The sequence below is a fragment of the Ctenopharyngodon idella genome, chromosome 20, assembly GCF_019924925.1.
Source record: "Ctenopharyngodon idella isolate HZGC_01 chromosome 20, HZGC01, whole genome shotgun sequence".
Classification (NCBI taxonomy): Eukaryota; Metazoa; Chordata; class Actinopteri; order Cypriniformes; family Xenocyprididae; genus Ctenopharyngodon; species Ctenopharyngodon idella.
Window position 1 is genome coordinate 27069815 of NC_067239.1, and position 26879 is coordinate 27096693.

General features: G+C 35.3%; 2 protein-coding genes across 5 annotated transcripts; one reads left to right on the forward strand and one right to left on the reverse strand.

The window, feature by feature from the left end:
• Nucleotides 1-1942: 1942 nt before the first annotated feature.
• On the reverse strand, nucleotides 1943-15885 carry rfx6 (regulatory factor X, 6). 3 transcript variants are annotated; one of them, XM_051876080.1, is made up of 20 exons: nucleotides 15736-15885; nucleotides 13207-13388; nucleotides 12869-13022; nucleotides 12633-12756; nucleotides 12314-12375; nucleotides 12106-12183; nucleotides 11888-11915; nucleotides 10404-10511; nucleotides 10228-10305; nucleotides 10030-10143; nucleotides 8893-8942; nucleotides 8617-8776; nucleotides 8390-8528; nucleotides 8192-8301; nucleotides 7994-8111; nucleotides 6949-7071; nucleotides 6259-6465; nucleotides 4609-5124; nucleotides 3507-3713; nucleotides 1943-2513 (listed from the first exon to the last, which is right to left on the reverse strand). In XM_051876080.1, exons 2-20 carry the CDS (start codon nucleotides 13256-13258, stop codon nucleotides 2335-2337), a joined length of 2607 nt encoding a protein of 868 aa, XP_051732040.1. In that variant the 5' UTR covers nucleotides 13259-13388; nucleotides 15736-15885; the 3' UTR covers nucleotides 1943-2334. The 3 variants fall into 3 exon arrangements, with proteins under 3 accessions (XP_051732040.1, XP_051732038.1, XP_051732039.1); XM_051876079.1 differs by lacking the exon at nucleotides 15736-15885 and adding an exon at nucleotides 15115-15236 and having other exon boundaries at nucleotides 2001-2513; XM_051876078.1 differs by lacking the exon at nucleotides 15736-15885 and having other exon boundaries at nucleotides 13207-13402.
• On the forward strand, nucleotides 15146-26874 carry tdrd15 (tudor domain containing 15). Of its 2 annotated transcripts, none has more exons than XM_051876068.1 (5): nucleotides 15146-15265; nucleotides 15678-15785; nucleotides 17913-23509; nucleotides 26233-26261; nucleotides 26342-26874. In XM_051876068.1, the coding sequence occupies exons 2-4, from the start codon at nucleotides 15778-15780 to the stop codon at nucleotides 26244-26246; spliced, it is 5619 nt and encodes a 1872-aa protein (XP_051732028.1). In that variant the 5' UTR covers nucleotides 15146-15265; nucleotides 15678-15777; the 3' UTR covers nucleotides 26247-26261; nucleotides 26342-26874. The 2 variants fall into 2 exon arrangements, with proteins under 2 accessions (XP_051732028.1, XP_051732027.1); XM_051876067.1 differs by having other exon boundaries at nucleotides 15148-15265; nucleotides 17913-23521.
• Nucleotides 26875-26879: the final 5 nt, after the last annotated feature.

The window sequence follows — 26879 nt, forward strand, 5'->3', positions numbered from 1 at the left end:
TATTGTCGTCGCTTTATAATATTAAGGTAGAACCACTGTAGTCACATGAACTGTTTTAAATATGTTTTGAGTACCTTTATGGATCTTGAGAGGTTCAGTGACATTGCTGGCAATAGAGGCCTCACTGAGCCATCAGATTTCATCAAAAATATCTTAATTTGTGTTCCGAAGATGAACGAAGGTCTTACGGGTGTAGAACAACATGAGAGTGAGTAATAAATGACATTATTTTCATTTTTGGGTGAACTAACCCTTTAAGATTTGAAAGCTGTTGTAAGAAGAGTGTAAAATGATTGTAAAAGCATAAGTGGTAAATATGATCAGGTAAGCACACATTACTGCACTAACCCCATCTCTCTCTCTCTCTCACACACACACACACACACACACAATCATAATTACACAGGATCTGTTGATCTTTGCTCTGCCGGAGCTGCATATGGAGTCTCCCTGCCTAATGCAAAGTTCTGGTTAAACATTGTCCCAAGGTTTGCGTTCTGCCTTCTGTTGTTTTTACACTAAAGCCCTGGCAATTGTTGGAGGCATTATTGACTTTGTAATTAAACTATTTTAACGTCAGGATTTTGTAATCATTACATTTCAAGCCATCTGTTCCTGTCCGAGGCTTGAAATGGATTTTCCCTTTGAGGAGATAAAGGCCAGCACAATGTGGCCAGTTTTATCATTTATCGTCACGTCTTTACACACAGACAAATGCTGAAATCCTCATCCGAGCCGTGGCGAGTTTGCACCAGCACCATACATACAAATTATGATGCAATTATATCATTTCAGCCTATCTGATTATGGATTTATTAGCGTCCATCTGCTCAAAGACTAACAAAGCTAATTTTAAAGAACCCACAACAAGAGTCGCAAAGTATGAACAGCTTGAGGCCTGGTTTTAGTCAACACCTTTATCAACTTGTATGTTAACCTAGTGAGCAATGCAGAAATCAACTAATCTATTCTATTCACATTAAGATAACACGCAAAATTTTGATCCACAATCGTGCTTCTGGTTTGCAATCTCTTTGGTGTGAACCAAAACTATTTACTATTAAAAACATCTATGAACTATTAAAAACAACATTCCCTGACTTCCTACGTTGCCTAATGCCTATAAAAGCATGTAGACTGAAGGACTCGGGACGTTTTTGCCGGGAAAATCAAAAGGATGTGACGTTTACGCGCGATCTTTCGTTCTATGAAACATGAAACGAACGATTACACAGAATAATGCCGAAAGAGCTATTCTGTACTGTAATGTAAATGTGTCATGCAAAGAAAGAGCTTAATGGTCTCACATAGCCAGATAATTTATAATCAAACTATCATAACAGTGCAATTTTAATTAGGCCTACCTCATCGTATACATCACTGTATATCGCTGCAAATGTATTTCCAACATCTTTGTACTTCTAAGCGAAGAACGAAGAAACTTCGCCATGAGCGTATCGGGACCTTGAATCACGTGCAGTCTCTTGGGTTTTACACGTGCACGTCGAGTGTGAGCACGAGCAAGTTGTGGCTGCCTGCAGTTCACTTAAGAGCCACCGGTGTCGCTAATAACAATGATTTCTGAATATAGCCCCTTTAAACAAAAATAAATTAAACCTAAATAGTATTATTTTAAAAATATTAAAAAAATAAAAATGTTAAAAACACATAAAACATAAATAAACTAAAATGAAAACTGAAAATCTAAAAAGCTTATTCAAAATATTAATAAAAACAATAATAGTATATAAATAAAACTAAACACTGGTGCCTTCAGTTTACTTGAACATCTGCCGTCAAAGTCTGCTCCGTTTATGTCCTGCTGCTGCTTTTGTCTCTTTTTATTAACTGCATTAGTAATGTCCTTTATGAATAAATGCATTTTCCAAGAAAGAAATCATTTGAAATTGAAGGCTGAACATCTTTAATTATGTGACTCTTTTAGTGAAAACATTTTAACAAACAATATCAGATTTTCAGTGATGCTTTTTAGTTTGTAGTTTATTAAATAATAAATCTCAGCCTCCAGAATAATGAGAACAAGATTTTTTCATTAGTATATACAAGAATGCTAAACTAAGAACAATGATGAAATGATATTATATTACAGTATATACTACACAACCATAAACAAAAGATAATAATTGGATCATTACCTGTCATTTTTTAGCACAAAAAAAAACCCCCAATTCAAATCATACAATAAAAAATCAATTAGCCTATCTGCAATGTATGTGACAATGAAATATTTACTGTAAGATATGGAGATGAACTAAAACATGTCTCACCTCCTGTGAGTATAATAGAGATGTAGAATTACAGATAAGGTATCAGTCAGGGTGGCCCACCAGTTGAGCCCATGAACACAGTGTTGATGGGGGGCAGGGACGACACAATTTCTCTGATCTCTGTGGTCCCCTGGAGAGGCAGGAGTGCATTCTGGGAGTGATAAGGAGAAGGACTTCCATACATGCAGGGTGTTGTGACAGAGCAGGAATGAGCGATGCTGGATCCTGAAATAAAACAGAAATTGTATAAGACTGATATAATAGCGGTCGTTCGGTCTGTTTGTCTGTCTATCACAACTGTTTTCAACAATAATAAGAAATGTTTCTTGAGCAGCAAATCAGCTGACACTCATTCTTTTAAAGAATTCACTGTTTAAGGACTACAATGAGCTTCTTCCCGGGTTAGTGACATCACTAATCCTAAAATTTACATAAACTCTGCCCCCGAGAACATGCAAGGGGGTTGAGGCCATGTTGGGCTGCTTTAGAGAAGAGGAAGAGTTGTTGTAATAGAGTGTTGTTGCCATGTCGTCATTTTAGTTTGAACAATGTAAGGCTGAACACCATTTATGACAATCATCATTTTGACTGCGTGAGATTCTCCAGCTTTGTTGTTGTTGAGCAACTGAAGCGTGAGCTGTTAAAGCTCTGCCCTCTTCTAGAAAGGGGGCTGGGAGCAGCAGCTCATTTGCATTTAAAGGGACACACATAAAAATGGCATGTTTTTGCTCACTCCCAAATAGGGGCAAATTTGACAAGCTATAATAAATGATCTGTGGGGTATTTTGAGCTGATACTTCACAGACACATTCTGGGGACACCAGAGACTTATATTACATCTTGTAAAAGGGGCATTATAAATCCCCTTTAAAATATATTAAAACAGAAAACAGTTATTTTAAATTGTAATAATATTTCGCAATATTACTGTATTTACTGTATTTTTGATCAAATAAATGCACCCTTGGTGAGCATAAGAGATTTCTTTCAAAAACTTTTAAAAATCTTACTGACCCAAAACTTTGGGACGATAGTGTAAATAAAACGTGCTAAACTTCTGAAAAATACCCTTGTTCTGAGAACCCAGTTGGCTTTTGTTTAAAATTTCCCTTCATTACATATTGTGGTTTTAAAGTCCAGCAGCTATTATAAGTGCTGAGATATAGCACCTGTGCGACAACTAGCCCCGGTCTCCCCTAGAATGATTTTTGTCCTCACCTGCTGTGTGTGAGCCCATTGCAGACAGTTCAGTGTAGTAGGGTCTTGTCTTCCTGCTCGTGTCATCCAGGATGTTCAGAGGGTCGTGCACTTCAGCGTAGGCCGAAACGGAGCGAATGCTGCTCACGCTGCTGATAACTGACACATGCTGATCAATAAACGTACCCATCCTCTGAGCGTCCACGTAACCACTGCTGCTGTAATATCCTGGTCAGCAGAAAGATGAACAATAATGTTTCAATAGGAGCATCTACAAACTAACTCTTATTTACCTTTCTGAGCAGCATAGTAACAATTAAAATACATGATAAATCTTGTCCTCTGAGGATCTGTGTTACAGATAAATCAGAATATAAGGTAAATCACTTTTTATTCTGTTGTATTTTTTAATTATTATTCTTTGTTACACTTTATTTTGATACATATATATATATATATATATATATATAGTAAAGAGAGGACAGGAAAGTATATGTACAATGGAAAACTGACTCAAACTTGCATTGCCTGCATAAGCACCATAGCTCAATGTTTGGGCTAAACAACAATGGGTACAGTATATTCTTTCCTTTTTTTTAAAATTTTTATTATTTTATTAATAAAAGTCAAAAGAGGCAACATGTGAACATAGACATGTCGATACGCATAAGCTAATCTTAACCTAAATTAAAAAATATTTTTTTATCTAACTACTACTGTTCAAAAGTTTGGGGTTGGTTAGATTTATTTAATGTTTTTGAAAGTTTCTAAAGTTTCTTAAGCTCACCAAGGCTGCATTTATTTGATCAAAAATACAGTAATATTGTGAAATACTACAATTTAAAATATCAGTTACTATGGAAGCTTGTTTTCGCCACGGAATAAAACAATTTAAAAGATAACTGCAACTTTTTATCTCACAATTCGGACTTTTTTTCTCGCAATTTCGAGTTTGAGCAATTTCGAGATTTCTGATCAACTTATTACATCCTTGCTGAATAAAAGTTTTACTTCTTTACAAAAAAATTGAACTGACCTCAAACTTTTAAAGTGTAGTGTACATTTGTATAAATTTATGTAAGTGCACACTTAATTGGCCAATAATAATTTTAGCTTTTCTCACCATTGTGCCCAGAGCTGCAAACTGGACCTGAACATCCATCCCCACTGGCAGCACTTCCTCCAAAGCTGTACCCTGTGGAGTCCAGCAGCTGTACGCCCTCAGTGTCCATCACAGGGTCACCTGTGGCTGCGTATCCAGCCGATGCAACCCTCGAGCTGTAGGGAGACACGGTACAGCTGCTGCTAAAGCAATCTTTAGTCAGTTGATGTCCAGAAAAGGGTGCGTAGCGTCCGCTTTCGGCATGAGCCTGATAGGCTGATGTTGGAGTGTGCGTCTGAGCTCTGAACACAGGCTGGTAGTAAGAGGAGTTGGGGTAGGAGCCAGAGCTTGCACTGTGCAGACTCTGGTACATGGTGTCGGGGAAAGTCTGGCAGGACACTTGTGGTTGGATGGGGCAGCTGCTCTGCGGCCTCACAGCCATCGGGCCCTGGTTGATCACACTGCTACGGTTGATCATGGCTGGAGAGATCGGAGGGGTCATCAGGGGGGCGCTGTTCTGTGAGTAATCCATTTGACCTGGAAAAATATTAGTAATTATATTCATATAAATTATTATATTAAAATTATTTATTAAATTATTAATAATAATATTAATTTTAATTGTATTAATATTAAATATCAATTACACTTCCGGTCAAACATTTGGAATAATTCAGATTTTCTTATAGTTTTTGAAAGATGTCTCCTATGCTCACCAAGACTGCATTTATTTGATCAAAAATACAGTAAAATTGTGCAATATTATAATTTAAAATTACAGTTTTCTATATATTTAACAATTTTAATATGTTTTAAAATGTAATTTATTCCTCTGATGGCAAAGCTGAATTTTCAGCATCATTACTCCAGTCTTCAGTGTCACACGATCCTTCAGAAATCATTCTAATATGCTGATTTGATGCTCAAGAAGTATTTCTTATTATTATCAATGTTGAAAACGAGAAAGAAATACTTTCATTTAGCAAGGATCCATTAAATTGATCAAAAGTGATTTTTTTACAGCAAAAAAAAAAAGTTTTCAACATTGATAATAAAAACTATTATTAATAATTTAGCACCAATAATAATTGATAATAATTGATCAGCAAATCACAGAATTTTAAGTTAACATCACAAAAATTGAGCCGTTAAAAGGTTTTAAAGTACCTTTTGCATGGTAACACAATGTCAAATTTCAAAGCGGTTTTCACAGGATGATTCATAAACTTCATAAAATTCAGGGTTAAATGACTGGAGTCACATGGTTTACTTTGATGTCTTTACTACCTGTCAATGGAGGGACAAAGCTCTCAGATTTCATTAAAAATGTCTTCATTTGTGTTCTGAAGATGAACAAAAGTCTTACAGGTGTGGAACGACATGAGGGTGAGTAATTAATGACTAACCCTTTAACAGGTTAATTCCCTTTGACACCCTTGTCTTTGATTTTAAATAAATTTGCAATGTTGTGATTCATCTTGAAGCTGAAGGATTGTTTGAAATCCTTATAGAGAAAATAAATAGGAAAAATACTTCTGGAATAAAGGCACCTGAAAAGTGTGCATTGACTTTGGCTCTCGATAACAAATAATTTTAACCAAAAACATACTTAAAAAGACTATATTAAAAATGAACATGTCTCTAATTCGTGTGAGCTGCTGTTTTAAGTACCAGTTATAGTAAAGTTGTCCAGATCGGTACTATGGTACACAATAGTACTGGCCCCGAGACCCTGCTGTGCAGCTGCGAGTGACAGAAAATCATGTTCGGGAGGGTTCTCGTCCTTGACAGTCGAATCACTGGACGCCACACCGGATTTATTCCGATTGGCCAAAAAGCAGGAACTTGGGGAGGCGGTGAATGTAGCCTTACTAGCATCTGTCAAAATTAAAACATCACAGATAATTGGGTTAAATACATTTGCATATATACCACCATTCAAAGGTTTGAGGTCAGTAAGATTTTTCATTTTTATTTTTAAGGAATTAATAGTTTTATTCAGCAGGGATACATTAAATTGAACAAAAGTGGCAGTCAAGACATTTCTAATATTACAAAGATTTATATTTCATATAAATCTATTTTTTCATAAAAGAATCCTGGAGTAATGATGCTGAAAGTTCAGCTTTGCATCACGGGAATAAATTACATTTTAAAATATATTCAAATAGAAAAGTTAATTTAAATTTGAATAATAATATTTCACAATATTACTGTTTTATTGTATTTTTGATCAAATAAATGCAGCCTTAGAGACCTGAAAAACAAAAACAAAAATCTTACCGACCCTAAACTTTTGAAAGGCAGTGTACAGTAAAATAACAAACTAATAATATAAATAAAACAAAATTATTAGAGTACCTGCACTCCTCATATATTTCTCCAGTAGATTCTGAAGGTCCTGCTCTTTGTCGTTGTTGAATTGTGTTTCAATTGCTAGCAGGATGTACTCATCCAAAAGCATCCGAATGAGGTGGAAAGAGCCTATAAGTAACATGAAACCAGATTAAATATTTTTAGTATATGTTGCAAAAATCACTTCCTAAACAGTAATAATCCGATATAATAGGTATCTGCTTCACTCATGCTGCTCATAAAGTGGCTTTGTTCTCAAAAAAAATCCAGTATGCAACAAAGCACACTAAGCAGAGTTCTGTATATCCCACAATGCAGTGCTCTCAACTTCACTTTCCCACGGGTTTCACTGAGCTAGTGCTGAGGTAAGATGGGTGGCCTTCCAGGTGAATCTGTTTGGCTTTGTGAACACCTGTAGGGTCATCCAATGTTAGGAGCACTGAGAAAGGTCACGCTCTAATCAGGGTGAACACACGCGACACAAGATAAAGGATTGTTTGTATAGGCTTTTATGGCTCATTCTCCGCAGTGGATCCCAGCTAAAGATAAATGCTATACATTTGACTATACTAGTATGCTCCATTTATACCTAGAAAATTTAAAGTCATCATGAAATCAAAACTGACTATTCTTGTTTTTTTTTTAATGGAATTATTGCAATGTTTATTATAAATTATTTATCCGTGCACATCAATTTTTTTTTTTTAAATTCATGTGCCCTTGTAATCTTTAATCAAAATATCTTGCAGCAACATCTCTTCTCTGATGACGTGTTTACTGGTGCCAGGGCGGGACAACCTGTCACTCACATGAGATCCACCAATAGGAAACCACAACGATTCAACCATCCAATCAATTGCCAATGGACATAATCAAGCCCCGCTCTACATTTTTCCTTGTTCCAAAAGCCTTTTCAGTTGGATATACATCACAATAGAGAAGAAAAGGCTATCGCAACTTTCATTTCATGCTGATTTTAAAATAATCTGAAGTATTTTAAAGAAACTGAATCAATGACTACAGTTTGTATGAATGCATGCTAAAGGTTTACCAAAGCTGGTAGCATTGTTTAGGGTGAGATTGTGCATCACTCGTGCTCCAAAGAAACTCCATTTCAGAAGAAAATCTTGAGCTCGCTTCTTCACCGACCGACCATTTTGCTTGCTGGGCTAAAATACAGATAATATGCAAATTCATATATTAACATTCATGGCTAGCCTGACTGTTATGGGTTTGCAGTGCAACAAACCTTAATGACTTTCTGCTCAACCACCGAGTCCAGCCATTCAATGAAAGACTCTACTGTGGCATTTTTCCTCAGGAGATCTTTCAGCTCTTGAAACACTGAAATGGAGTCATCTAGCAGACAAGATCAAGAAATCATGAATATATTTTGAGGATTAGCATATGACATTTTATAAAAACTACCAATCCACAAGTGACTCACATTCAGAGTAGAAGTCTGAATCTTGGTCATTTGCATTTGAAAGGAGTGCTTGAGAACCAATACTATTCAGATCAACCTTATCAATATCATTCACCATAGAAGTCACAACATTCTGGTCAAAAAGTGCAGGTCTTGCAATCTGAAAAGACATAAATCCATTATAGTTGCACCAATATTTACAAAATAAACAAAAGCAATAGTTACTGATGTGTCTGTAAAACTTCTACCTGTGCAAGATGTAAAAAGGAGGTCTGTCTCTTTAAGGAGGACACAAACTGTCGAGCTATCGGCAGTTTCTTGTCTGAGAGGATTTCTGGGAGATTCTCCAAGGAAGACACCATCCAGTGTTCCCAGTGCTTGGCAAAATTTCGAATATCTGCCAAAAGACTGGAGATATTTTCCTAAACTCACTCAAAAACACTTAACAATATGAAATTCAACATGAATTCACTGCATAAAAAAACAAATGTTGTGTATATAATGCAGCAGTCTAAAAGACAAACCTCTCTGGCATGTCCTGCATAGTAGCAGGGATAAGAACATCGGTCAGAACCTGTAAAAAAAATTTAGCTGGTAATAAGTCAAACATGATGTGACAATTATGAACTACTGTATAAAAAGTAATGGAACATTTTTGGTTTTGATGGAAATGAGACCATAATAGTTAGTGTTATTTGTGTAAAAAAACTATATAAATCATTTTCACACAATAAATATTGAAATGGTTTATGATTATTTCACTCTTTTGTATATTATTATATACTTCAGTGGTGTTCTATATAGAGTTCTAGGGTTCTTGACTCAATTTTAAAGAACACTTTATGCCAAAAAGGTTCTATAATGAGAAATATCTTGATTGAATGATTGCATAATACTTTCATGTTTAATGGGTTACTTCATTTTTTTCTAGTGATAAAGTATGTTTACGAGCTACTTAATTCATAAAACTTAATTAAGATTAAAAATTAATTAAAACAAAATTATTTAATAAATGAATTCAAACTAAATCCATAAAATGATCTCATGATGGGAACCCCTAAAAGGTTCTAATATATATATATATATATATATATATATATATATATATATATATGAAGCGCCTGACAGAACCCTTTAAGGAACATTTTCTTCTAAGAGTGTAGCTTTAAAAATGTACAAAATATTTCTGTGATTGATTTTCATCTTTTAAGATTCAAAGTCTTGGTCTGGGACAATGTTTCAACAATAAAATAAAACATAAATGGCACTTGAAAAGTAGCAAAAATAAATGATTGTCATAATAGAAAGTGTCCAGGATACTTTTAATGCGACTAAGAAATTATAAAAATTTAAATCCCTGGGACATGTTCAAGTGTTTGAGGTCAGTAAGGCTTTTTTTAAGAAATGAATACTTTTCTCAGCAAGGATGCATTAAATTAATCAAAAGTGACAGTAAAGACATTTATAATGTTACAAAAGATTTCTATTTCGAATAAATGCTGTTCTTTTCAACATTATATTCATTAAAGGATCCTGGAAAAAATGTATCACATATTTCATAAAAACATTAAGCAGCACAACCATTTTTAACCGACCCCAAACCTATGAACGAAGTGCCCATGGTTGAAAAAAACACCCAGATATGGTTCATAAACACTCACTTTGTAGAGTATAGAGTCACACACACAGAAGATGTCCACAATAACTGGATTCTCTAGCAGTGGAAGGAGATGTTCAGGCATTCCTTGCCAGAAGTGAAGCAGAAAGTTCTGGATCTGAAACAAATGGGATTGATTACTGTGCATTTTTCTAGAATCTAGATGTGATGAAAACAGATTTTTAAGAGCTTAAAATAGCACCTCCTCAAAGTTGACATTAATGGCATTGTCCAGAATGCACTGACAGTGAGTTTTGTACATCATAATCAATGTGTCGACCTAGCAAATGAAAAGCATAGCAGAATCTGAGGTAAGTATATTAGAAGGAGTACATATAAACAGCATTTTGGAATAAGTCTCCATAGAAATTAACAGACCTTCTCTTTTGAAACAGACTCCTGGAGCACTAAATGCTGTGCACTTGGGAATTCAGGTAAAAGAGTTCCTGTTTTAGAACTAAGAGAGTATTTCCTGGTGAATCCTCCCTGCGAATAATAAAAAGCAGGCATATAAGTAATTATAAGTAATTATTCTGCTATGTGGTTGAAAGAACAACATGGCAACATTTTATAAATATTTATATGCAATGTATGTAGTCTCCTATTCTGAAAGCATACATTCAACCACAAAAGAGTTATGGGTCAAAAGTTGATAGAGGTTTTTTTTTTAAAGAAATTAATACTTTTGCATTAAATTGATCAGTAAAGACATTCATAATGTTACAAAAGATTTTTTTTTAAATAAATGCTGTTCTTTTGAACTTCATATTCATCAAAAAATTCAGCGAAAATGTATTAAATGTACTTTTTTCCATATTAAGCAGCACAACTGTTTTCCACATTGATAATAATAAAAAATGTTTCTTGATCAGCAAATCAGCATATTAGAATGATTTCTGAAGGATCATGTGACACTGAAGACTAGAGTAATGATGCTGAAAATTCAGCTTTGATCACAGGTATAAATTACATTTTACACTATATTGAAATAGAAAACAGTTATTTTAAATTATAATAATATTTATCAATATTACTGTTTTTACTGTATTTTTGATCAAGTAAATGCAGCCTTAGTGAGAACATTAAAAACATTTTTAGAAAATCTTACCGACCACAAACTTTTGGTACTATAAATATATATATTAGGGGTGTAACAATATATCGTGTCACAATATATCGCAATACAAAAATGCAACAATATCGTATCGTGGATAGTGACAATATGTGTTGTGCTTAGTTCATTCAAAGTGAAAATTACTGTGTGAGAAAAAAATCCAAGTTTACAGAGTTTTAGTGTCAGTACTACATTAAACTACTATATATAATGTTGAATATAATGTATAATAATGCAATGGGGGAATATTTGTGGGTCCTGATAATGCCAAATGTCTTATGTTTCCAGTAAAAATTAGCCTACATTATTTTAAATATATCTAGTCAGTAACAGAGTGCAAACATATTCATCTAAAATAAATCTGTTTCAGCATTAGAATCATGAATATTTTTATTCTGGTGTCACCATTGTCCTGTGCATTGGGTTACCAGCACCAAGTCCAAGCCTATTCATTTCCACTCCCAATGTAATACCAAATTTAGCATTTTAATCAACAGTACATTTTTTGTTATCCTTTTACCATGTCTTGGAGTATCGCAATAATATTGTATCGTGAGTTCAGTATCGTGATATGTATCGAATCGTGACATGAGGGTATTGTTACACAACATATATATATATGTATATATATATATATATATATATAAAATATCCATTTGCAGAGAACGTTGAGATACTAAAACTGAAGTATTGCACTCGCTTTTCCTTCCATGAAATCATAATTTATTCCTATAGTAAAACTGCCTACCTCATTTTTGAGCTTGCTTCCAGAGAATCTGTGCAAAACAAATAAGAGACAATATTGATATGATAAAACATTTAAAATTGAAAATGAAATATGAAAATACCTTCAATAATGTTCTCAGCATGAGCATTGAAAAATCACTCGCCTTTCATGTGATTATTCAAAACATTCAAGGACTTATGATTGGACGCTGTATTGAAGGGATGAAGGTCAAAACTAACCGTGTCAAACCTTTTCCTGAGTACACAGAGTGATAATACGCACTGCTCTCCTTGATTCCAATACCATAATAATGATACCTGAAAGACATTCAGAAGCCAAACACTGTCAAGAACTAAGAGCTTTAGACTTAGGCATTTATATATTAAAAATTAAATAGTAGTAAATAAAGTTTTCAGTCAGTAACCGGGCCATTTGGCTCTTTCTTACTTCGAATGGCCTCTGGTTCCAAGCCTTCGTGTTGTAAGCAAAGGAAATTTCTGCCTTATGGTCTGAAATGATAACATTAGAGCTCTAACACATCGTAAGATCGATCTCCATGTACTGTAAATACAAGATCGACAGCTATTTATGCCCAATAATGTACATATGTGGCAAGCACAGACTTTTACCAGGTATTTATCCTAAAGATTAACTAAAGTACGGTGGAATAGGTATCTATCAATTTAAATTGGATATTATAATACTTCTAACTAAGAATGCTTCTAAGTGTCTGGCATATAATTGAAGATATAAAAACTCTTCTTACCTTCCCAAAAGTGGCAGCACAAGCTGGATCTAATTTCTCCTTCCGACAAAAGTCTAAATAATGAGCGTAGAGGATGCACCGTGGCAGGCAAACACCTTCGCAAACTATGTAATTTTCCTCAAGCCTAATAGAAAAGACAAAACCCAAGCTTATAGTAATGTAATTCTTTGTTTCCACTTTTTGTAGATAATTTATAATGGCAAGCTTCATTAAAAGAAGAAATGATCAGAGAGTACCATTGTAAAGTAAGCTGAGTCTGTTTCTTCTTGTCCTTGATGATCTGACTGATGCTTTTCTTTGGCACAGTTTGTTTCACAGAGAACGTCTTAGAATAATCCAGGTGGCCCAGGTCCTCTTCAGAGGAAATGCTTCCATTACTTTCATCGGCTTCTGCCAAATGAATAACATACATAGCTTTCAAACGGTGACGTGTGCCAAAACTATTCATAATGTATAATTGCTAAACAAACTGGCGACAGATTGAGAATTTCTAACAGCGCATTGAAAGAAAGCATAGCAGTAGTTTAATCAAAGCGAGTTTGAAAACAATTTACAACAAAGATGATTTCCCTACCTGATTTAATTCCAGAATCCTCCTCCTCATCAAGCCTGGCTTTGAAAAACATGTTTTTTCCGAGATTGTCTTGGTCAACAAGAATTGTCCCTTGGAGGTCATCTGCGTTTTTGCAAGCTCTCTTTGTCTGCGACGCTTGTAGTTGATGAAACGTGTCATTCTTCAATGGACTCCCTATATTTCTTTTCATTGGCATGTTCAAGGAGAAATTAAAAAAGAAAAACTGGAATGCAAAATTAAAACCACCAAGTGAAATAATAAAAAATAGTGCCCCTCAAAAACTAAATTGTTAAAACATTCCAAAATCGACACGGCCCATTCTCACGCTTGGCAGTGTGATGCATATATCCATTCCTGAAATGATACACATCTCCAAAGCATCCAAAAAAAACATTTAAACAATTTGTCAACTATGTGTGTTGCTTTCCTCTTTCCTCACTAGAAACAAATGCTCACAAAATAAACCTGTAGCATGATGGAAACTCTAAAAATAGCAGCTGAAATATAAGATTAATCCTGTAAAAGTTCATTAATCCAAGAATGGGTAAGATAACACCTTCCAGTCTTAATTAAAGCTCTGCTCTCTCTGAAATGGTGCGTCACAGAGGTGAGTGCCTTAGGGTCATTTATCTTATTTACAGAAGACTGGCAATGGATTCTGGGATTTAATGATTAACCAAGAGGGATATCATCTCCTTGAAATCTGAAAATCTTGAAGCTCGGCTATAGACCCAATCAGAGCCAGCCAGCCTCCTGTTACTTTTCGTTTACATCCATTTACGCAATATATATTTGGAACTTTTTTGCTGGTTTTATCTGCAACAGTGAGGAGAAGATTCTAAGATTCTGGCCATGTGTAACAGGCAGAGTTTAAAAACGCCACAACTGAAGCATGCAAAGAGGAAAATTGTAAAATGGACAAATAAACGCAAAGACTAGACAGTAAAATTATTTTATTAATCTAAACGTTTTAGGTGTTGAGTTGTTGTGGGACAGTTTGACTGTAATGTCTGTGCAACCTTCAATTAAACGCTTTATCATAGGATTTTAAAGTAAAACATTTAGAAAACAACAATGAAACAATACATAAATCAGACACAAACATAAAATTGGCATACAACATAGCAAATTTATTTTAGTATTTTAGTATCACTGAGATTCTATTCTATTCTTTTAATATCTCTATATACAGTCAAACCAAGATTTATTCAGATACCTTGAACATTTCACACATTATTACAGTTTATTCACTATAGTTAATAAAAATGGTAATAAAATATGACAAGAACTGTGTCAGAAAAAATGAATCTTGATAATGTCAGATAACACTTTAACAAAACATGGTCAGGTCAAAGTGTCTGAATAATTATTGGTCCCAATTTTTTTTTTTTTAATCAATTTTACTGGTAGTCCACTGTATGAAGAATTTTTGGGTATAATATGTCACAGTTTACTTTATTTTGCTATCCTCACTTACATAAATGAACTATAGTGTCCTGCACCCACTAGTAAAAAAAATATGTATAAAAAAAAATTACATCTAGAGTCTGAATAATTTTTGGTTTGACTGTATTTCTAAATTTTTTTTTTTTTATTTCAGCTTTAGTTTTAGTTATTTTATTAGTAATTTTTAAGTTAAACGATATGAAAATGAGAAATGTTGCCTTGGCAACTAGCTGAAACAAAATACGTTATTATATATTTTAAGGAACGCAAATGTTTTTTAATGGTTTTAGGTTTAGTTTTAGATAATAACCCCGATGTTGGTGTGCTTTTATTACGTTCACTTGTTCACTCAAGAGTAGCAAAAATATGATGAAACTTAAAAAAACGCTAGAGAAAACAAACTTTTGTTTAATTGGACACATAATTCAAAACCTAATAGTTATGGAGATACAAACAACCCACCTGTGACAACTAGCCCCGGTGTCCCCTAAATTTCATTTGTGGTGAAAATGTGAAGGTAGACGCTTCCTTATTGGCACACGAGCTCAGCGTTCATTTTACAGCACGTGCTCCCAAGGCCGCTTAATCTGCAGAAAACATGAAGCGCGCGAAGGTAAGAAAATTTTCAGACGCGAAGGTAAAAACAACAACTCTATGTATAAATGCTACAGACAAAATGACTACATTGTCCGTAGATTATACTTAGAAGATAAAACGACGCAGAAAACTACTTTTCGACACAAATAAGTCGGAAAAAGTCGAAAATCTGTCATGTCGACAGATTGGACTGGTCAACAGTTGTGTCATTCCGAAAATACTGTTAAAATGATTCATAAATGATGAAATGCGAATAATGTTTATGGATAGAGTTTTTGTATTAAAATGTGAATCATAGACGTAGGCATGAGTAATCACTTGTATGATCGTGCAACTCTAATAGCCTGTAATCAATCTAATATGGTATTATTGCAGGTATTTCGGCCCATATATTAACGTTATGATTTATATTAACGCTATTTTATTAGTATGTTGACCTCCATCATCCCAAGCTGTGGCTAACGTGCTCAGTGCAGGAACATTTACCAGGACTTCAGGGATAGGTTGGATCCATCGCCTTGGAGTCAAATGGAGAGGTAAGTCTTATGACTACTAACCGATGAATGCTCTTGAATATTCTGTCACGTGCAGGAGTAGTTATTTATGCAGCGTAAAATATGTCTATGTATATATAAGATCAATGGCTTGATCTAAAAAATGCCCAACAGGCGTGACCCTAACAAGCCCACATACCATATATGACCACTTGTTCCTTTATTTTGAAATATGGAAAGGTTGACAGCATTATCAATTATTTGTATACACATATGGTACAGTCTTGTCAGTTTGTATTTTTTAGTCACTTAAAGGGTTAGTTCACCCAAAAATAAAAATTGTCATCATTTACCCACCCTCATATCGTTCCAAACTTTTAAGACTTTTGTTCATCTTCAGAACTCAAATGAAGATATTTTTAATTAAATCTGTGCTATTTCTGTTCTTCCATTGACAGCTGTGCAACTACCACTTTGACGCTTCAAAAAGTTCGTAAAGAGATCGTAGAACTAAACCGTATGAATTGAGCAGTTAATCCAAATATTCTGGAGACACAATCACTTTATACGCTGAACAGATTTAATTTATGCTTTTTTTAAACTAAATCAATATTTTTTTTTTTTTTAAATATTAAAATATTTAAGTATTTTTAACCTAATTAATAATTTCACTCAAATGAAATCAGTGTAAACAAAAGCCATCTTTGCAATGCAGTGGCGCAAGCTGCATCTAAATGTTTACGTGCTGTTAAATACTGTTTAGAGGTGGCGTGAATTCAATTACAAGATAATGCTTTAAATATTAAAAATGTTCAATAGATTAATATGAAATGCTTTTAATTATTAAACTAAACCTGCCAGTAGGTGGCGGCAAGTCACTGTCTTAATGAGTGAGTCATCATTCATTCTGTAAGGAAGTGGTGGTATTTTGAGCAAAGAAGATGATTTGATTGGATGTCATGTATCTGACCTTTCACAGCACTACAATTTTTACACAAGAAGCGGCATTTCGCCTGTTAGAAATACATGCTGGGTACCTTTGGGAACCGTTAGACTATGGCAGGCCACCATAGTCCAAGTAATTAATGGGAAACACTATATATATAAAAAATATATATTTTAAGTTAAGTTCATTGAAAAATATACATATATTTTACAAATATTTAGGTATTTTGAGAGCAAAGGAAGACGACTCAATTACGTCATTTGTGGTGCTTCATGGGCGGAGCTAAAGAGCTCTTTGGCTTGTTTTGCTTGTCGTGACTCTCTGATTGGTGCAATTTTCTGTATAGCATCATGGGTAATGTAGTTTTTCATCACAAATTTCACTGTTAAATGAGATTATTTATCCCTCTGGTACTCTTCAGTTGCGGCTCACACTTGTCATAAATGGTCAAATACAATGAATGTAACTTTTTTTAATGTAGTGAATGAAATATGTTTTTCTTCCATAATATTTTTTTCATTAATATTTTGTATTTTGAGGGCAATTCATGGTACTAAATAATATATATCAATGTTATGACCCATTTATTGCACTATTTACACATTTTTTACAAGGGGAAAAACTATATTTTTAAGCATTAAAGCACTATTTCATTTGAAGCAAATCTATTTAAAATTCAACAAATGGAGGCAGTCAGGCAGATTGGGGCCTTCTGGTGGGAACAATTATAAATATTAACATTAAACATTTGGATATATATGTAGACAAATATAAATACATAGGAAGTACACTATAACCAATAGTACACACACTAATCTGGTAAGTTTGTGCACACTGGGAATCATGTTTTTTCAAATAAAGACAAGGTAACACAATTTTTACATACAGCACACAGTGAAAATGGCATAAATATGACTGTGCAACTGAATATAGTGCATCATAGTTTGAAATCAAGGGTTTAAAGTTTGTTGATCGTGGGTCTGTTGTGACAGCTGAACTCTCCTGTCCGCATTCAATTTGCATAGGGACAGAGTACACACGTTGTCTACAAATGCGCACTTCGGAAGATCTAGAAGACTATGTTGAATGTTGGCTATGATTGTGAAATGTTTATTAGATATTTGAAGACTTGTTTAAATGATATAAATGCATATTTGCTGGATGCTGACAGTAAATAAGAAATATTTGTAACCATTTTTATTTATTTATTTTTTGTATTTTAGGGCAAAAGAGGAGTCAAAGCTCCCTTCTCCATGTGTTTTGTGGCCTGTGGAGCTGAAGCTGACTCACATTGACTGCAGTCCTGAGGACACACTGATACACTTTCAGGGCCAATATATGACCATCTGTGAGCTGGACTACAACATTCTTCAAGTTGAAGTTCAAAATGCTCTGAAATCAAAAGTTTCTGTTCAAGTTGGAGATGTTTGCCTGGTAGAAGATGCCGTGTCTGGTCGCTGGTACAGAGGAAGAGTCCAAAACATACAGAACAATTTATTCCACATGTTTTTGCTAGACCTTGGAGATGTGTTGATTGTTGGGCCCAGCCAGTTGTCCTCCATATCCGACACACTCCTAATGCTCCCACCAAAGATTGTCTGCGGTTTCTTTGCCAATATACTGCCAATCCAGAACCGATGGGACAGTTTGACAGAGAGTTATTTCTCTTCCTTGATAGGCAGCCAGATCAAAGGATACATCCACGCCCGTCTGCCGTACCATGTCCTCATTCTTGAAGTTCCAGACATTAATAGTGACTTGTTCAAAATGAGGCTTGGGAGACATGTGGACACTAGGACATTTCTGCTACTGGTTGAGATTCTTATTGAGGAACCAGTTCTACAAAACAATGAATCTGTCCCAGATCTCTTGATTGAAAAGCAAATAGGGCAAGAATGTTGTCTCAAATCCTCAAGCCTGGTGGGCTTTGAAGAAATTCTGTCACTTAATGGCCCAAAGCTGAAAGTTGGTCAAAAAGTAAGAGTTGTTGTAGCCGCAGCCGTGAATCCTGGATTATTTTACTGTCGACTGTCATCCATGGACAAGGACCTGCAAGAAATGTCAGACAAATTAGCACTTGCATGTGAATCAGACAGTGGTTACCCAAGTAATAAACCACTTGAAAATCTTGGCTTGCTCTGTGCAGTCAAAGGGAAAGATGAAAAATGGCACCGAGGTTTTGTGCAATGTCTCCCCCTCAACTCTCAGGTCCAAGTTGTGTTTGTCGACAGTGGCTATTGTGAATCGGTGAAAGTTGAAAACATCCTTCAGCTACCATCAGAATTCATCTCAATACCAATCATGGCATTCCCATGTTCACTTTCATGCTTGGAAGAACAAGATGAGACCATTAAAAACCAACAACTAGTGGCTCTGAAGACCGGGTTGTTGGGGAAAGCTTTGGAGGTTGCAATCGATGACTTTTGCAAAGATCAGAACTTCTACTTGGTCACATTGAGCACTGTTGAGAAACACTCAGTGGAGCAACCCGAAGTTAAACTACTTGGAAGTGAAGTTTTTGACAGCAAGTCCAACTTTCCCCACAATGTCCTTTCAAAGATGTATGCTACAGAGATGAAAGCGGTCCAGACTTCTGGTTCAGTTCCTAGTGAACCAATACCTGATGGTTCTTTTTTCGAGGGCTATGTGGTGCATGTCCAGAGTCCAAAACATTTCTGGATGAGGACCAAAGAACAAAATCCTAATTTTGAAAACATGACGAAAGAAATGACAGATTACTTCAGCAAAATACAGTTGAAAGAGGAGGTTTTTGAAGACCCAGTGCCTGGTGCGCTTTGCTGTGCAATGTATGAAAAAGACATGCATTACTACAGGGCCATTGTAGTAGATACTTTGGAAAATGGAGCTGAGGTGTTTTTCATTGACTATGGAAACACTGAAAAGGTGCCAAGCATATTAATTAAGAAGCTCCCCCAGAAGTTTGCCATTCATCCAGAATTTGCACTGAAGTGTGCTTTAGCGCATGTGGCTCCATTTGAGGACATCTGGACAACCACAGCATCCAACTTCTTCAGGCAAGTCACATCAAACAAAACCTTGGTGGTTCATGTCATTCACAGAAAAAATGCTAAATATGTTGTTGATCTTTTTGAGAGAGGTGCTGAAAATAGCAGTAGCATTGCGACCATCATGACAACAGCAAAAATTGCCCTGGATTGGAGATACAACCCGGCATTAGCATCTGTTGAACCGGAGAAGTCATGTAAAGACGAGGGAAATGCTCTGAACAAGAAAAAAAATAGAAAGGACCCTCATGTGGTGACCTTTTGCAAAGTCACGTCTTCTACAACCAATCCAAATCAGTTGAAACCAGAGTGTGAACAACAGAATGACCTTGAAAGACATACTCCCAATGAGACATCAAAACTGAAGGTCGTTTCTGCTGAGACCATCAAATCGATGCATTTTAAACCTGGATCTGAAGTAAGTGTCATATGCTCACATATAAATTCTCCATCCGATTTTTGGTGCCAAAATGAGAGCACAAAAGTTGATCTGTACAAAATGATGGAAGAGATGCAGGCATTTTACCAAACGCACACAGTTGCACTTGAGATGCCAGCAGTATGCTGTGCTGTAAAGTCTCCAATGAATAACCGATGGCATAGAGCATGCATATTAGGAGAAAACAATGAGGAACTCTCCTTGATCCTGGTCGACTTTGGCATAATTATCCAGGAAAGGATGCAAAACATCCAAGCTCTTGCACCACAGTTCTTTGAACTTCATATACAAGCATTTAGATGTAGTTTGGACTTGATTGAACCTGTTGGAGGAAGGTCTTGGAGTTCAGAAGCATGTAGTTTGTTCAGGGATTTTGTGTCTGAGGATTCGCCCAGTATATGCAGAGTTCATTCCCAGCTTTATGAGCAAGGAAAAGGTCTCCTTAATGTGGTCACCATTCATAAACCTCTTCAACAGGCTACCAGATACCTTGTAGAGAAAGGTGTTGCGGTTGAAATGCAAACTCCAAAGCAGCTAATTTCATCAATGTTCCCTCGCTCCTTCATTTACTCGTCTTTCAACATGAGCTCTGGAAGCGAAGAACTGGTGCATGTTACTAATGTTTGCAGTCCTTGGGAAATCTATCTTCAGCTCGACAGGAATACAGAGATCCTTGATACGCTGATGGAGAGAGTTGCTGAAGAAAGTCAGCTCTTTACTACGACATCTGACGACTGCAGCGGTTATGTTTGCCTGGCCAAATATTTCTGTGACGGCAAGTGGTACAGGGCGCTGACACACCCTGTCCAATCCCATCAGCATGTGAGTGTGTTCTTTGTCGATTATGGTGATAAGCAAATTTCTGAGAAAACAAATGTTATGCCAATTCCCAAAACGGCGGTTGATTTATTGATGACACCAATGCAGGCTCTGAGATGCAGCCTTTCGAATGTTCCAGAGGGGGAACATTTGCCAGAAGTCAACACGTGGCTCGAGACTGACATCCTCAACAAATCTTTCCAGGCCAAGTTTATGTCAAGGGACAAAAACGGACATTTTGTTTGTGATCTTTATGATGGAAATGTGCACATCAATGAAAAAGTCAGAGAGCTCATGGCAACTTACAGTGTGGCAGAACGTAAGCTGATTGTCAGCAATCCTACTTTAGATTCGAAAGTGGATATCTGCGTTTTAAATGGTAAAGTGAACTCCAATGAGAGGGGACATGATAAAACCAAACCGGGCAGTAAGCAAACCTCAAAACCCATAAAACCTCCCAAAAAGCAACATAAAGTACCAATAAAAGTGGAACAACAGGACAAAACCTGTTCTCTTAAAGTTGTGCCGTCACATCAGAACTTGCCAAAACTTTGTGATCTTCCTGATGTCAAAATGAAACCAGGTTTTAGAGGCGTGGGCTTCATCTCTCATTGCAATTCTGTTAGAAGCTTTTTTATCCAGATGGAAGATGATGAAACAAACATCCTTCAAATGGGTGAAGAACTAAACGGCACTGTCTTCAAGGATAACATGAAAAATGTGGAAACCAAAGTAAAAGTAGGAGACCTTGTTGCCGCTGAGTATGAAGAAGATTTGGCTTTGTACAGAGCTGTTGTCACTAACGTTTCAAACTGTGGACACTTAGCAGTTGAGTTCATTGATTATGGCAATCCTGCAACTGTTGACAGGAAGAATGTTCACATGCTAACCAATTCATTTTTGACTCAACCCAGATTGAGCACTCCGTGCACACTTGCAAACCCTTACTCATTTGAAAACGATGACTCTTTTATCAAGGAAGCAGTTGGTAAGCCTTTAATGGTTGAATTCATTCGAAAGCTCGATAATTCATGGGAAGTGAGCATTAAGATTGAGAATGGCCACATGCATGGGAACTCAAAGTATGATGGTGACCAAAGCAAAGATGTAGTCTTGACTAGTCAAAACAAATTCCCAAAAGTGTCCCAGAGTGAAACCCAAACCAATTCTCATGTCCACAAGACTAAATCTGTTAAAACCTTCCAGCAAAAGACTGAGTCATACACACAACAACGCAAATGTGAACTCAAAAAGAATCATGCAGACGTTAGAACCTTCCAGCAAAAGACAAAGTCAAACACTCAACGCAAATGTGAAGATGGAAAAAATCAGACAGTTGCAGCAAAGCCAATAAAGAAAGCAGGCGTTTACTTCCCGACTTATGTCTTTTGGAATAGAAAGTACAAGAAGAAGCAAAGTAACTTAAAGCCTAAGGCCGTGGTTCTTGCCAAACTACCATGTGACACAAGCATTTCAGTGACTAAAACTTCAAGAATGTTGCAGGAAAATGTTTCTACATTTAAAGCAAATGATCATGAAACCTCCAAGTCACCTGCTAGCATTGTTCTGCCAGATGTGAAAGACATTGAGGCAGTGAAAAGTCCTGATGAGCTGCTTGTTGTTGTTAATGACCATCCTCCCTTCCCAGACACTTCTTCAAAGATCAGTTTGGATCGACCACAGACCCTATTCCAGGCCCCTGTCCAAATGAACTTTGAATATAAAGGGTTTGCAGCAGCAGTCACAACCCCATCTGAATTTTATGTCATTCTTGAGGACTTGCTTTTGGTTGTAGATATGGTCTCTTCCATTCTTGAGAACCTTCCCAAAGTGTTGGTGTCATTACCAGAGGTTGATTTTGTTCCTGGAGCAAGCTGTTTGGTGAAATCGGCAGAGAAGAAAAAATGGTGCAGGGCCGGGATCGTGCAGTGCGATTCCACTTCTGTGCTCATAAACTTGGTTGACTATGGGCAGTATTCAGTGTTGTCTCGACGGGATGTCTGCCAGCTAAAAAAACTTCCAGAGGAGCTCGGTAGATTACCTAAAGTCACCTATCATTGTTTACTGAGGGGAGTGAAACCCACTGGCCAGGACTGGTCTGATGATGCCATCGTTTTCTTCCAGAACTGTATGTGTCGTGGGAATCTACAGATACGTTTCAGACAGCATGTTTCTGAGACACAATGGGAGGTTGACATTATCACAGGAAAGCGAAATCTCGCAAAAGAGTTAGTAGATGCTGGTCATGCCATGTATATCGATAATATGCTTGGAATCAGGTTTCAGCAAGAGCAAGGACCCAATAGAGAGTCTAAACAACAAGACGTCTCCAGCATTGTGAATGTTTTATCCATGATAACTGAGCACACATGCAAAGCCAAACACATGCAAAGCCAGCAGGTCTTTTCAGATGAATCCATGTTTGATCAAAAGTCATCACAAGATTCTGTTGTGGAGCAAGACACTTCATACCCTTTGAACAGCGGTGGTGATCATCTTGGAACTGTGAGGAGGACAACGCTTAGTCCACCATCAGGTATCAAACAATGTGAGTGAGAATGTATTAATTAGAGAAAAAAATTATTAATTTAACTGTCTTTTCTGGTTTTATGGTCTGCATTACACTACCAGTCAAATGTTTGGACACACCTATTATTCTTAATTAGGTTAGGGTTAAATACTTGAGGTAACTTTTGGTTGGTTACAGTGTTTTTAACAGTTTGTTCTGTTTGTGAAAAACAAATATACAGTATATAGTTCTATATTATGTTACAAAATAGGATTATAGAATACAAGTATATTTTTGACAGATTTATTTTTTTATCATTATTATTTACAGTATATGATAAAAGTTTGGAAACATTAACATTTTTTAATGTTTTTAAAAGAAAAGTCTTATGTTTACCAAGGCTGCATTTATTTAATCAAAAGCACAGTAAAAACAGTAACATTGTGAATTATTATTATTATTATTATTACAATTTAATTTTTATTTAAATATTTAAATTTTCTGTTTTAATACATTTAAAAATATAATTTATTCCTGATGTGAAAGCTGAATCTTCAGCATCATTACTCCAGTCTTCAGTGTCACATGATCCTTCAGAAATCATTCTAATATGCTGATTTTCTGCTCAAGAAACATTTATTATTATTATCAATGTTGAAAACAGTTGTGCTGCTTAATATTTTTGTGTAAACATTGATAGATAAAAAAAGAGAAATGTAATACTTTTATTCATCAAGGATGCATTAAATTGATCAAAAGTGACAATGAAGAAATTTGTTACAAAAGATTTCTATTTAATAAATGCTTTAATGAATTTCATAAATACATTTAATATATGCATATAAATGCTGAAAAATCACCATTTTCACAAAAATGTTAAGCAGCACAACTGTTTACAACATTGAAATAATAATAATAATAATTGTTTCTTTATCAGAAAATCAGCATATTAGAATGATTTTTCAAGTCAAGTCATCTTCATTTATATAGCGCTTTTCACAATACATATTGTTTCAAAGCAGCTTCACAGTGACAATAGGAAAATTCTTATCCAGCTAAAGTTGGTTTTTGATTGAATCACTTCCGTTGTAAAAATTGTTACTTATTACTTTAGGGGCCGCTTAAATGACACCTTTCCTACTGAAAACTGAATACCTTTAATACATTCTTGCCGTTCATTTACGTGTTTAGTCTATAGGTTTGCGTGTTTAAGTGTGTACGTGCGCAGAAGCTTGGTCTTTTAGGTCTTTTAGATTAGTTGAAACGTCAGGGCTGCGTTATCGTCATGTCTAGATGCAGGTCCTTCATCTCATCTGCATACGGCCTGGATCTGGCAGACTACGGTAAACCTCTGGATAAACAGAGAGAGACTAATATTAGCGTAGACACCATTCTTCTTATGATGTAGGGAGTATATCAGGTGTTATGGGAAGTGTTCCCGGTTCTGGCTGACCTAATCTATGCAGCCTAACAATTTACATGATTTGAATTATAGAAGTAGATAATGATTTATGTGTATAGAATGATTTTTGAAGGATCATGTGACACTGAAGACTAGAGTAATGATGCTGAAAATTCAGCTTTGACATCACAGGAATAAATTGCATTTTAACATTTATTTAAATAGAAAACAGTTATTTTAATTTGTAATAATATTTCACATTACTGTTTTCACATTACTGTTTTTACTGTATTTTTGATTAAATAAATGCAGCCTTGATGAACATAAGACACTTCTTTCAAAAACATTAAAATAATTTAATGTTTTCAAACTTTTGTCAGGTACTGTAAGTTCTAATTTATTTCTTACTAATTGATTATTTCAAATAATTTATTAAATATTAACTTTTACTCCATATTGTCTTTAAAAGTTGTAATATATCTGTTTTATACAGGCCATTAGTCTTCCTGCTCTCAAAGGTATTGGCATAGACTATTCTAAAAATAAAAATACAAAAATAAACACAAACCCACAAAAAATACGGTAAACCTCTACTTATAATTTATGAACTTTTGTAAATTGAGTTGCAGTGCTGATGTTGTAAAACATTGCTAACTGAAAAATTTGGCTTTCATGATTTTCAGACCAGTCCTGTTTTGTGCAGCAGTTACTGAATCACAGCGCAGTGATGTTGACTTGGCAGCTGACATATTCTAGTTGACTATACAAAAAAACAATTAGGTTGTAGTTCTGCAGTGCTTGGTCATTAACTAAGTAGGTGTCAGTGGCACTTTGATCTAAGCATAAATGTAAAGTTTGGTGGTAGTGCCACCTACTGGTCATAGTTGGTAAAAATCACTTTAGATTCACGTGGTCATAAGGATTAAAATTATTCAGAAAATAATTTAAGGAAATTTCCTCTGAAATGAAATCTGAGACTTTAGATTAAAATCCAGTATAAAAAAAATATAAAATCAGTCAAGTGTGTTCACAATAAAGACCCTTAATGATCTTACACTATTCATCAGTTTCATGCTTTATCAAAACCTTTAAGTGGCTAAGGTCAACAACATCTTTTCGCACAGTAATAGAAGTTGTCTATGTAAATAATTCACATAGACACAGCCTTTACACAATTCAAATGCATTAAAATAGTCTAATAATATTCATCTATGGTTGATATAAACAGAAATGATAGACTACTTGTGAACTAATTTCAGGCTCAAGTCAAATCATCATGCATAAATTTTGTATTATTCAAGCAAATAACCTATGACTTAATTGTTTTTTTCTTTCTTTAATTTCTTAGGTGCACTGATGTGAGAAGGCTCATGCTTCGTAAGTATTAAAAAAATTTGATTAATTCTCTGTATGTTTAGTATGTAGATAAACTTAATTTTCCCGTTGGTTTATTTCAGAACAGAGAAGCTGGCGGGTTATGCTCTACACTGCATTCAAAGAATAATCCAGCTTTGGAATGGCTGGATTTGTTTTTTGTTTTTGTTTTTTGACCTCCTAGTCATTATGTTCTATAATTGTGTTTTGTAGAAATAGAGCATTTTGCTTTATAAGGGTGTATTGTTCAAACATTAGTTAGAGGAAGATCTTAAAAATCATACAGTTTTAACCATGCATCTATATATCGCACAACTTTTGATTTAAGGATCTAGTTTTAGAACTAAAGAGTAAATTTCCAGCTTTTTTGCAGGTCTTAAGTATCTGTATGGATATGTGACTGATGAAATATACCATCAGTTTATTGATTGCTATGTTGGCTATGATGGCTTTAAGATCTGAACAGCAAAACTTTTATTAGTGATTTAAAGGATTGACATTTGACCTCAGTTTGATTTTGCTGTTGAACACATTGTGGTTGTTGTTGTTTTTTTGTGAAGATGTTAATATTTCCAGTTCTGTTGGAAGTTGGAACACAATAAAAAGATAATGTGGAGATGT

Excerpts from the sequence above, each read along its gene's own strand:
- rfx6 (XM_051876078.1), bottom strand. The coding sequence starts at position 13,402 with ATGCCAATGAAAAGAAATATAGGGAGTCCATTGAAGAATGACACGTTT. Across the intron at positions 12,757-12,868 it reads ACTCAGCTTACTTTACAATG|GCTTGAGGAAAATTACATAG; the intron begins GTACTCTCTGAT and ends CTTTTCTATTAG. Across the intron at positions 8,777-8,892 it reads ATGCAGGACATGCCAGAGAG|TCTTTTGGCAGATATTCGAA; the intron begins GTTTGTCTTTTA and ends AAATATCTCCAG.